The sequence below is a fragment of the Eurosta solidaginis genome, chromosome 5 (genome assembly GCF_040869045.1).
Source record: "Eurosta solidaginis isolate ZX-2024a chromosome 5, ASM4086904v1, whole genome shotgun sequence".
Taxonomy (NCBI): domain Eukaryota; kingdom Metazoa; phylum Arthropoda; class Insecta; order Diptera; family Tephritidae; genus Eurosta; species Eurosta solidaginis.
In genome coordinates, this window is record NC_090323.1 from 117,125,060 (window position 1) to 117,138,030 (window position 12,971).

The 12,971-nt window shown below is 34.6% G+C and overlaps 1 protein-coding gene across 4 annotated transcripts in view; it reads right to left on the reverse strand.

Annotated features, from left to right (window-relative positions):
* Positions 1–796: 796 nt before the first annotated feature.
* Positions 797–12,971, reverse strand: part of Rint1 (RAD50 interactor 1) — a 466,626-nt gene continuing 454,451 nt past the window's right edge. For all 4 annotated transcript variants that reach the window (XM_067791696.1, XM_067791698.1, XM_067791694.1 and 1 more), the window contains one exon: positions 797–1,324. In XM_067791696.1, the coding sequence (XP_067647797.1) occupies positions 1,138–1,324 (187 nt within the window). In that variant the 3' untranslated portion in view covers positions 797–1,137. The remainder of the gene's footprint in view (positions 1,325–12,971) is intronic.

Below are 12,971 nucleotides of genomic sequence, written 5' to 3' on the forward strand. Positions count from 1 at the left end.
TTCTATTGGCAACTATCTGAGAGGAAAGATATGAAATGTAGTCAAGTACACCCCACGCTTTTTACTGTGAATTAAATTATTCTGTAAATAACTAAAATTTTATTATTATTTTATTTTGAGGTGATTAACTATAAATGATTGTTGACCTTCTACTACTGTTATATAAACTCTTTTGAATTGAAAATTATTTTCTATTTTTTAGTTCGGTTAGCTATAAAAGCGTTTTTTTTAGTTTTTTTAAACTATTATTTATCTAAAAAAGACCACACTCGGCCACCGCCGCTTCGCAGAAACCGCTGCAGAATCCACTAAAATTTGTATTGACCAGCAAATGGTCTATTGCCGCCGCCACCGTCACCGTAGGCAACCACCCCGCCGCCATATTGCCATCATCATATCACCACATCAAATCGTCGACACCGCCGTGTCCACCGTATCAACAGTCGCATACATCCAAGAAAAAGAAGGTGAACTATATAATAACCACCCCTCTAAGCACTATCGATTTTTTCGGGTGACTAAAATAGGATATCAAAAAAAAATCACAAGGCGCTACCACCACCAAGTCATAGTTGCTACCGAAAAATAGGATTTTTTTTTTTTTTTGGATTTTATTTTCTTTCTGAACGTACTGCTTGCTTCTTGTTCTATGTAGATTATGTTGGATGGTAAAATTGGTTCATGATATTGGTCAACTCCCAAAGGCTTGGGGAGCAACTGTGCACTGTGTTTGTGTAAGAAAATATTTCCGTATTATTAAAATATTTTATTTTTACAGGTTTTTTCAAAAATAAAATTTTAATAATTAATTTGATACTGTATTTGAAGGTATTTTCATTCCATTTTTTTGGAAATTATTAGTACAATAAGACCATCTTCCGGTCTTTTTAAGTACAAAACATTATTATATGCAAATTTTTATAAACATTTATGTAAACAGGAACAATAGAATTTAAATCTTAATATTAACAGCCTTCAAAGAAGAAGAAGCACATATCATGATTATATCAACAAACATAGATAAATAAACATCATGATTAAAATAAAGAACAAGATATATAAATACTACAATATTACAATAGGTAGCCAATTCAGGTCGATTATGATGATTTGCTTAGATAAAATTGACCGATGCATTCAGAGCTCTCGTATATCAGTCCGCCGATCCAGAACTTCAATACATGTTTGATATTTAAAATTAACAACTCCCAAATCCTTTAGGGCCTCCATTTTTCGGTCTATCGGTGTTTCAGTTATCAGCGTTTCATGCAATAACAATGCAGTACCACGTGTAGTATTCAGCAATTTATTTGATTCGTGAATTCTAAACAGATTAAAAAATAATATTTTTTATACAAATATTAAAAACATTTAAAGATCTTTAATTTTTCATTAAACAAACTTGCAAACTTAAATACATACACCTTATACATGAAAAATTTAAAATGTGTATAAAGCAGGGTAATTCTCTCAGTATAGGAAGCGTAGAAACAAAGAATAATTAAAATATTCCACGTTTTCTGGACCAATCAGAGAACGCATTACTTGCACAAGAAATATCCGTTAGATCTGATACTGCCTTTAGCGCCAAAAGTTATATATAAAATATACATATATTTCATGCATTTTAAAGCTTAAGAAAACAGCCACACAGAATTGATAGGAAAGTTCAGGATTTTGTGCAAAAAGGGTCTAGCATCATTGTATTTCCAAACTGGTGTAGTACTTTTACACACAATACAAACAAATTATAGAGCTATCCATTTCATCCGTCATGGAAAATACTCAACATCACAAACCATAGTTTATTTTTTCAAGATTGAAAAGCGAATCAGCAATTTTCAAAACCAAACAAAAAGTGAAAAGAAAAAATTTAAAAACGAAAAAAGTTGTTCACAATTTGGAGCTTACATGATGAAATGAATATTCAGGTGTTCTCATCCTGTTGACATTTTCCCTTATTCTGACAAATTCGGCATGCATAATTTAGAGGGTTGTCTATCATACAAAACTGCCATTGAGTTCTACTACGATCGCAGTAGATTTTACTATACGTTTAGAAATATTATAACTATATAAGCCGTTACTATACTTGTTTAGCCAAAAAGATTAACGCAACTTTATATTCCCTAACAGAATATAGACAAAATTTTGCAGAAATTTAATTTATTTGAAGAATTAGTACGAAAACTTAAACAATCCAAATTTATTACTTTTGAAATACACGTAAATACTGGCATTTAGAGCTGCCGAAAAAGTGAGGTTATGTTGTTGACATCACCTTTATTATTACATCATGGTAGCTTATAATTGCTTTTGCAACGTTTACAATATCAAATGCACAACACTCCCCAAGATCATCAACGACAAGGTGACTTTGAAATGACCACGAAATAACCAATAAACAGTATCCAAATGGTCCCGAAATAGTCCCAAATGACCCCTAAATTAAACCGCGAGAGCCCCGAAATAGTCCATAATATCATCAGGAAATAACCACAAATTGACTTAGATCCAGAAACCATTCCGAAATGACAACGAAATAGTTCCCAAACCTTCCGGGAATGACCGAAATTCAATTGGAATACCTATACGGGTTAGACGTTTATTAAATCGCTCCGAGAATGTTAGTAATCAAAACGTTTATAAAAATTTAGCAGTTGCGTGCAAAAAGGGATAATCTTTGAAAATTACGTTTTGAGATTTTCGTGTTTTAAAAATTTGAGGTGATATAGCATTTTTGTTGTTGAAGTATTTGAAACATTTTCATATATAATCTTTCCAGAATCCACTTTTAACAATTTCCGCCAAAAATGTCTCAATAAATTGGGGATAGATGTTCCCTTTTTGCATATAAAATAGAAGAAACAGTGGTATGTTATTGAAATTTTTGTATTTTCCACTTCTCATGTTAAAAAGAGCAAATATAAAATTTCAGCGAAATCGGGAGACGTTAAAATAGCTAATATGGGTAGGCACACTGCATGGGAGTGTGAGTAGCTTACATTTTTTGTTTTGTTTTTAAAACAAAGCGAAAAACTGGCACAGAGCTTCACATTTTGCGTTGTCACGAAGTCCGTTCCGGAAAAAATATTTGATGTGGGTATAAAACTGGACCTCTCCTTCCTATTGAGCCATTTCACGAAGATCCCTTCGACCCTCGATCCTTTTTTGCATACAACTCCTCAATTGTAAATAAATTTAAACATGAGTAAATAATATTATAATAATTGTAAATGGTATAATAGTGCGCAAAATTATAAACGTTCCGATAATAAATTGAATGCAAAAAAATAAGTTCGCTAGTACAGCAAACAAACGACCATATAAGTGAAAAATATCAATAACACACATACAAAAGTGTTGAAATCAGTTCGCTGGCTTCGTGAACAAACGTGCTAAGTCCCTTTTTTTATGAAAAATGAGAGTTGAATGCAGTTAGGAAGCCAAACGAAAAACACATCATTTTACAAATATGAAGTAATTTTTATCTATTATAATGCAAATATGTTTATTCCAAGAAAACTTCAAATGAAACAAAAAAAAAGTGGTATGTCCAACTTGGCGGCGGTCGTGGTTGTAACGTGCTCCCCCTAGCACACCGAAACTCCTGGGTTCACGCCCCGAGCAAAACAAATATCCAAACTTTAGAAAATCCGAGTGTATTTCAGCCATGAAAAGCTTCTCAGTGAAAACTCATCTGCCTTGTAGATGCCGTTCGTATTCGGAATAAAACATGTAGGTCCCGTCCCACCAATTTTTAGGGCAAATTAAAAGGAGCACGACGACAATTGGAAGAGAAGCTCGGCCTTAAATCTCCTCGAAGGTTATCGCGCCTTATATTTATTTTATGCCCACCTGAAAGCAACGTATCACTAGATTTGTAAATTTTGTTACTAGAATTTAATACGATTTTTGCTTTTCACTTCGATTAACAATACTTCTGACTTAACTTTTTATATATTGCCCTGATGCTTAGAGTTGTTGTAGAAGCAAGAAAATAAAGCAATTCGTTTTGTTTTGTTTTTACCGGTTTCAAATCGACTTTTGTACACTTTTTTCGAGAAAAGCTTCTTTTGCTTTGCCAAATTGATATCTTCAATGGCGTTAATTTACAGCTGGCAAAACTTTTATATGTTCTTCTAAAAGTGAGCGGTTTCATGCATATTTTCCAACATCTTAACAAATTTATATTTTTCGTCATGAGGTCAACCCACATATAAAGTTTCATCAAATTTCCGGTTTATCGCATTTTTTTTTCAAATTTCGAAATTTCGATATCGACTTTTTTTAAGAGGGCGTGGTCACCAAACTATTCTGTTAATTTTTACAAGGTTTATATATTGTACCGAATTTTGGGAAATTCTGCTTATCTTCTGCTATCGTTCGAATCGCTGAACTGTCGAACATATAACTCAAATATTCAGTATCGCAATATCTAACTCTACTGTAGCAGTAGTACTTCACAATTACAATACTCGCGTAATTTGCTTAAAGCGTGTTAAAATCAAACTGATTCATTATTCCTCAGTTTGCGCTGCTTTTATACTCTCGGATACCCTCGTTTACCCATTTCCCCTAAGGTCTAGACCAGTGGTTCTCAGCTAAATAAAAAAAGTAAGGCGCGATAACCTCCGAAGAGATCTAAAGCCGAGCTTCTTTTCCATTTTGCATCGTTCTCCTCTTGATTTTCCCTAAAAATTGGCCGAACGGGACCTACATGTTTTATGCCGACTCCGAACGGCGTCTGCAAGGCAGATGAATTTTCACTGAGACCTTTTCATGGCAGAAATACACTCGGAGCGCTTGCCAAACACTGCCGAGGGGCGACCCCGCTTAAAAGAAGTTTCTTCTAATTGAAAAACCTATTTTCTAAAATTTGTTTGATGTTGCTTTGCCCGGGGTGTGAACCCAGGGCATACGGTGTGATAGGCGGAGCACGCTACAATCACACCACGGCGGTAGTCAGCTATTGAAACAATTATTCAAACTCACTTCACGTATATTATTATTCTCTTCCGTTTAGTCGTCGCTGAACAAGCAGAGTAGCAACATCGAAGGAGGCTATTGCTTATTTGCGCATTTGCAAAAAATATTTTGCAAACAAACGCTCATGCGCAGAATGGTTTAATATTAACAATTTACTTTGTTCACATTTTTCACTCAAGCAATAAAGTAGTATTTCTACGGCATATTTACGAATTATTTTTTAAGTGCTAACAGACATAAAAATGTTGTGCGAGTCTCTTTGTAGACATAACAAAGGCATTTGAAATGGTCGGCCAATAGTATTGTAATAAGCAAGGTTAGCTCCGCAGGTTTTCGTGGTAACATTATTAATTGGTTTACGTCATATCTAAAGAACAGAGTTCAGAGAGTTGAAGTTGAAAATAATCCAAGTGAACCCAGGGCTATAACCCTGGGTGTTCCACAGGGTTCGGTTCTTGGACCAATCTTATTTTTAATATACAATAATTCAATATTGGCGACCACCGTGGTGTGGTGGTAGCCTGCTCTGCCTACCACACCGTATGCCCTGGGTTCACACCACGGACAAAGCAACATCAAAATTTTAGAAATAAGGTTTTTCCATTATAAAAAAATTTTTCTAGGCGGGGAAGCCCCTCGGCAGTGTTTGGCAAGCGCTTCGGGTGTATTTCTGCCATGAAAAGCTGGCAGTTTTCTGTATAGCCCGTTGTGTTATCTTTCAATTAATAACCATACTTCCCCTATTTTATCAATTCTCGTGTTTCTGTAGCTTTTATATAAAATAAAGTTTATTATAAAAATGTTTTGTCTATATCCAAACTGCTTAGTACAAAGTGAATAGTATCCCTTCGTGGCATGCTGGCTTTGCCCATATGAAGTGCGCTGGTTTGTCAGCAAGAGGGGTTGACGCACTTAATGATAACGATAAGGTAGTGCGTTGGGATCGTTTGAAATGTAGGCCTACCAAAATTGATCTTTTCAAGGTTTTCAAACAGGCCGGAGACGGGTTCACTGAAATAGGCAGAGAGATTTCCGCTTTGTCCGAGAAATTTATGCATTATGAAAGCTTATTTAAGTCTTTCAAACACTCAAATGTCAACATTCAAGATGATAATCATAGGTCTATCGTGGTTTCCGCTCCGACTATGGATGCCATTCCCAAAGTCCTTCCACCCCCAGTTCATCCAGTCCCACCTGTGGAATTAATAAATCTGTCCTCACCGAGTCCTTCAGCAGTGCAACCATCGACATCGATGGCTAATTCAACTGTTTCTACTGTTCCCTCCATAAAAAGGAACCAGATTTCCCACAACCCCTCTACGGAATCGGATCCGCCGGCTAATAGATTGATTACTGTCCCCATTAAAAAGTCGATTTTAGTGACCAGATTCGAGAGAGACACTACAGAAGAGGACCTGAAGTCGTACATCATAAATAAACTTAAATCTGAAAATGTGACTATTCGTAAATTTAATTTTATTATCCTAGAGACATTTCGTCATTTTGGATTGACGTATCCTTTATCGCGCTCAACGCTTTTATTTAATTGTCCGATCAACGTCCTAGATTGATGAGGAGTGTGACGACTAGTACCTAGGACTTACCTAATTATTTTCTAGCTTTTAGTATTATTATTACTTCATGTAAGTATTGTTTTCAATAAAACGGTTTAACTTAAACAATTTTTTTAAATTATTTTATTACCACATTAGTTAGACCGATACTAGAATACGGATCAATAGTCTGGAATCCGCGATATCAAGTTCATGCAGATAGACTAGAGTCAATACAGAAGCAATTTTTACTTTTTTCTTTAAGGAATTTTCATTGGGACTCTGGGTATAATCTTCCACCTTATACTAGTCGGTTAAAGCTTATCAATCTTCCAACTCTCGCAGGTCGCAGAGAAATGCTAGGCGTATTATTCATGGCTAAACTACTGAATGGACTGATTTCTAGCCCCTTACTTTTGAACGAAGTAAACTTCAATGTTCCATCACGACCGTCAAGGCCTTACAAACCTCTTCTTTTGAGGCAGTGCAGAACTAATTTCGAATTACATGAACCTTTTCGGTGTTTGTGTCATGATTTTAAATCTCATTCGAACTCGTTTGATATAACAGATTCACTTTTTACTATAAAGAAAACTATCCTATCCTATCTTAACTCGTAACAAAATAAAATTAAAAAAAAAATTGCATATAAAATGTTCACTTATTTAACAATGTAGTATATGTATTATTTCCAACTGTTATATATAATCTCAGCTGATGATATTTATTCTGTAGCTGAGCAGTTTTAGATCCAAACGTTTAACAAACCTCCGCGTCTCAACAAATCGGCAAAAACAAAATCCGTGCGTCATGCGGATGCGCCCCTCATGTCGGTTGGGCGGGCTTTGGAGGGTAGTTATCGGTTGGGTTTATTATTATTATTATTATATTCTTACATACATATTTACTTTAAACTTTACGTACTTACATATCTACATACAAATCGACACAAATATGTACCTTCATATTTGTGTTCATTTGCGTCGTCTATGGGAAATGCAGTATCAGCAAATTTGCCTAAATTCAAATTTAGTTTAGTCGCGCGGTGCACACAGACATCTGTATTAAATCGTCGGAATTGCGTGCCGCTTTGGGTTGATTAAAGTTTAGACTCATTTTGTCACAGGGTGCCACATTAAATGGTTTACCCATTTGGCATTGCAATTGCTGGCTGTTTACACTACATCTCCCTTTTTTTCAGAATGCTTATGCATTTGCATGAGCATTCTATTTTAATTTACATTTTTATTTAGTTAAATGTAAATAAATTAATTCTATATTTTGTATTTTATGTTTAAAAGTTGAAAATTTACTTATTCTATTAATTTAAGTCTATTTTTGTGTATTACTTTTTATTGTTTAGATATCGCTATTTTCTATGTTATTGGAAAATTTTTGCTTATCATTATTTCCTATTCTAGACGGGATTAAAGTGTAATTATTTTTACTATCGATATTTTTCCTCTATAGGGCCCTTTGTATCTACTATCTAACTTATGGCCTGCTTCATTTTTTACTAACACTAACAGCCCTATTCTGTGCACTTGACAAATTCACCATCTTGTTGATTTGTCAAGTTTGATAATTTATCAAGTAATGGCTATTCTATGTAAAAAATAAAAATAAGTCAAACGCTCTTGATATTTTAATTTATACGGATAAACTTAAATTAGAATTCTGTTATTGTGCGATCGAGAGAAAATGGAAGATTTATTACTTTTGCTATTATTGTGGGAAGATCCTCTGGGGATTTTGGGGGTAATTTCAGGACGGTTTTGGGGACTCCCGCGGGGCCATTTGGGGGACATTCCGGAATGGTTTTGGGGTTTCCATTGGGTGCTCCCGGGGTCATTTGGGGTCGTGCCTGTGTCGTTTTGGGGACTCCCTCGGGGTCATTTGGGGATCATTCCGGTGCAGTTTTGGGGACTCCCTCGGGGTATTTGAGGGTCGTTCCGGGATGTTTATGGGGACTCTCTCGGGGTCGTTTAGGGGTAATTTTGGCATGGCTTTGGGGACTACCGCGGGGTCATTTGGGGATCATTACGGGGAGGTTTTGGGGAGTCCCTCGGGGTCATTTGGGGATCATTCCGGGACGGTTTTGGGGACTCCCTCGGGGCCATTTGGGGGACATTCCGGGATGGTTTTGGGGACTCCATCTACTCCTGGCGTCATTTAGGGGTCGTTCCGGTATCTTTTTGGGGACTCTCCCGAGGTCATTCCGGAATGGTTTTGGGGACTCCCTCGAGGTTATTTGTGGGTTATGTCCCCCAAATGACCCCCAGAGAGTCTCCAAAAATATCTCGGAACGACCCCTAAATGACCCCGGGAGGACCCGATGGCGTCCCCAAAACCATCCCGGAATGGCCCCCAAATGACCCCGGGGGAGTCCCCAAATGGATCCCGGAATGACCCCCAAGTGACCCCGAGAGGATCCCGAGGGAGTCCCCAAAACCATCCCAGAATTCTCCCAAATGACTCCGAGGGAGTCCTTAAATACATCCCGGCACGACCCAAATTCACCCTGGGAACACCCCGAGGGAGTCGCCAAAACCACCCCGGAAAGACCCCGAGGAAGTCCCCATAAACATCCCGGAACGACCCCTAAATGACCCCGATGGAGTCCCCAAAATCATCCCGGAAGACACCCAAATTATTCCGAGAGTCCCCAAAAATATCCCGGAACGACCCCCAAATGCACCCGATGGGGACCCCAAAACAATCCCGCAATGTCCCCCAAATGACCCCGAGGGAGTCCCCAAAGCCCTGCCGAAATTACCCCCAAAAAACCCAGCGGATTATTTTTTCCTATTCCAATTTCGGGGTTAGAAGCATAAAATGAGACATATCGCTCCAATTGTTCATGCGTAGCACGTTCCACTTTTGATTTCTTTGACAAAACTATGATTTTAAAATATTTGTTATAAAAAATTAAGAACAATATTTAACTCTTACGTTTTTTCCATTTCGCGATTGTTGCACTAAACCGTTGATTTAAATGAAAATAAAATACAGTCCATTAAAATAATAATTTATAAAATAAAAAAAAAATAATAAATTTAAAAAATGCCTGCTTGCAGTGGGCGAACCCGCAACCCCAAACGTGTGAGTCGGGTACCTACGTCATCCACTGTGCCACCACTCATACACTTAAGAGCACATCAAATTACTCACTTATAACTCACATTAAACTGCTCGCCCTCAACTGCCCCACGCTTAGCTAATTTAGTTCACCGCAATATGGTGAAAATCACAGGTCGTAGAGCTTTTTAGAGTTGTCAAGCTATGCACAGAATAGAAATATTTGTCAACTTGATAAAAATCTTGATTACTTGTCAACTTATTGACAATTTGGCAAGTACACAGAATAACCCCGTAAATCTCCTATATTTATTTCCTTACTCTGAATATTTCTATCATAATGCTACTTTTGTCTTTTATTAGCTTCTTGTACTAATCTATTAGCTCTTTGTTGTGCTATTTGTAACCTATATTTAATTTCTTTATCATAAGCTTCAAGCCTGTGTTTTCTAGTAAAATTCGTAAGTCTGTTTTTCCAAAAATTAGTTCAAACGGGCAATAACAATGAACTGCAGATGGAATTGTATTGTAACAATATGCAAAATACTTGAGATATTCATCCCAATTGTCCCTATCAATGGATATGTATGAACGCACATATTCATTAAATGATTTGTGGTTACGTTCCACTGTGCCTAAAGTTTGATGGTGATAGGGTGTTGCAGTTTTATGTTTTATTTTTAGAAGCTTGTATAATTCCTCAAATAAAATATTTTTGTACTCGCTTCCCATATCCGTTATTATTGTTTTCATGCACCCATAAATTAGGATAAAATTCTCAAATATAGCTTTGGCTATTGTTTCTGCATGTTTTCTAGGTATTGGTATTGCAACCAAATACTTAGTCAGGCTATATCAACATTCAAGTTGATATTTAAAAAATCTTTTATTTTGATTTTGTTTTTAAAAATTTATATTTTGTTTATTTTTGAGTTTAGATATTTTCTAACAAATTAGAATTTTCTTTTTTTGAAGTTATTCAAAATTTTAAGTTAACACGAAAACTCAATTAAAATTATTTTAAAAATTAAAGTAAAGAGTACAAAGTAGTTAACACTATATTTACTCCCCCTCCAAGAAAATTTGAAACAAACAAATTATTAATTAATATTAAAAGTAACCTTTTTTTGTTTTTTGTTGTTTAATGTATTTGTATTTAAATTAGTGTTAATAAGTATGTTTGCTGGTTTAAGTAAATCAATTGAAATATTTTTAATAGTATTTTTGTATTGAATTGTAAATGTTTTATTTTTCTTAGAGATAACTTTAAAAGGTCCTTCATAAGGTGATTCTAAATTAGATTTACGAAGAACTTTAACAAAAACATACTCACAATTTTCTAATTGTTTAGGAACGAAAAAATTTTCTTTATTATGATGAAACACTTTAGAACGAACAAGCGAAAAATATTCTATTATTTTATGAAGAGCGTCATTAGAAAAATCATGTTCTTTATTACTATTTGAAATAATTAATTCACCAGGTATTCTAAGTGTTTGGCCATAAACAAGTTCAGCAGATGAACATTTTAAATCTTCTTTAATAGAAGTTCGTAAACCAAGTAGAATGAATGGTAAAATGTCAGACCAATGAACCGAGTCGTTTGATGCTATAATTGCTGCTTTTAAAGTTCGATGAAATCTCTCTATCATGCCATTTGCTTGGGGATGGTAAGGAGATGTATGAATTTTATGAGAACCTAAAAGTTTAGTTAATTCCGTAAAAAATTTTGAGGTGAATTGTGAACCTTGATCTACTGTAATATTCAATGGTATACCAAATCGTGGTATATAATTTTGAATAAAAGTTTTTACTATAGTATTTGTTGAAATATCTTTAAGTGGATAAGCTTCAGGCCAACGTGAAAATCTGTCAATAATTGTTAAAATATAACAATTTCCATTTGAAACTGGAAGAGGTCCAACAATATCCATATGAATATGTTCAAAACGGCCTGATGGTATTTGAATTTTTTGGATAGGAGATTTAGTATGTCTTGAAATTTTGGATTTTTGACAATTGATGCAAGATGAAGTCCAATCGTTAATCTCTTTACGCATGTTAGGCCAATAATATTTATTTTGAATTAATTTTCTAGTTGTTCTTATACTTGCATGAGATAATGAGTGAATTTTGTCAAATATAATTCTTCTCATAGAATGTGGAACATAAGGTCGAAAAGGTTGTAGAGAAACATCACACCATATGTTTAAATTAATAATTGGAATATGAATTTCTTTTAAATTATTTTTAGAATTTGGATCAGAAATGGTTTTTTGTAAAAATGTATCAGTTTGCTGTTCTTTATATAAAGTTTCTAAATTTATATCTTGAGTTGAAATTGCATTTATTTCTGGAATACGGGAAAGTGTGTCTTTTCCACGTATATATTGAATATCATTTGTAAATTGAGCAATATATTCAAGATGACGTAGTTGACGAGGAGATCTATCTACTTTAGAATTTAGAACATGAATTAAAGGTTTATGATCAGTATAAATTGTAAAAGTTCTACCTTCAAGAAAATGTTTAAAATGTTTAATTGAATTATAAATTGCCAAAAGTTCACGATCAAATGTTGAATATTTAGTTTCTGTTGTAGTTAGTTTTCTTGAAAAATAAGCTAAGGGTTCTAGTATATTATTGCTAGTTTGTTGAAGAACTGCTCCAATAGCAACATTTGATGCATCTACTGCTAATGATAAAGTACCATTTTTGTCGAAATGTGTAAGTAAAGTATTTTTAGCAAAAAGTTTTTTAACATTTTCGAAAGCTGTTGTGGTTTCATTTGTCCAATTTAATTGTTTGAGTTTGTTTTTAATTGCATGTGTTAACATTTCATGCAGAGGACTAAGTTCTGTTGCTAACATTTTAATATATCTGTGATAGTAATTTATCATACCTAAAAATTTTTGTAATTTATTTATAGAAATTGGTTTTTCAAAATTTGTTATGATTTCAATTCTATCTAAAGATGGTTTAATACCTTCGGCTGAAATTTCGTAACTTAAAAAATTTAATTTATTTACACCGAGAGTACATTTTGAAGGTTTGATATTTAAATTATATTCTTCAAGTCTTTTGAAAACTGATTTTAAATGATTTATATGTTGATCTTCATTATCACTGGCAATAAGAATGTCATCAATGTATGTAAATACAAAATCGAAATCAGAAAATACTTCATTAATAAAGCGTTGGAAAGTTTGAGCACTGTTTCGTAAACCGAAAGGCATTCTTACGAATTCAAACATTCCAAAACGGGTAGTTATTGCAGTTTTATGAATGTCTTCTTCTGCCATTGGAATTTGGTGGTAAGCACGCACAAGATCAATTTTGGAAAAAAATTGT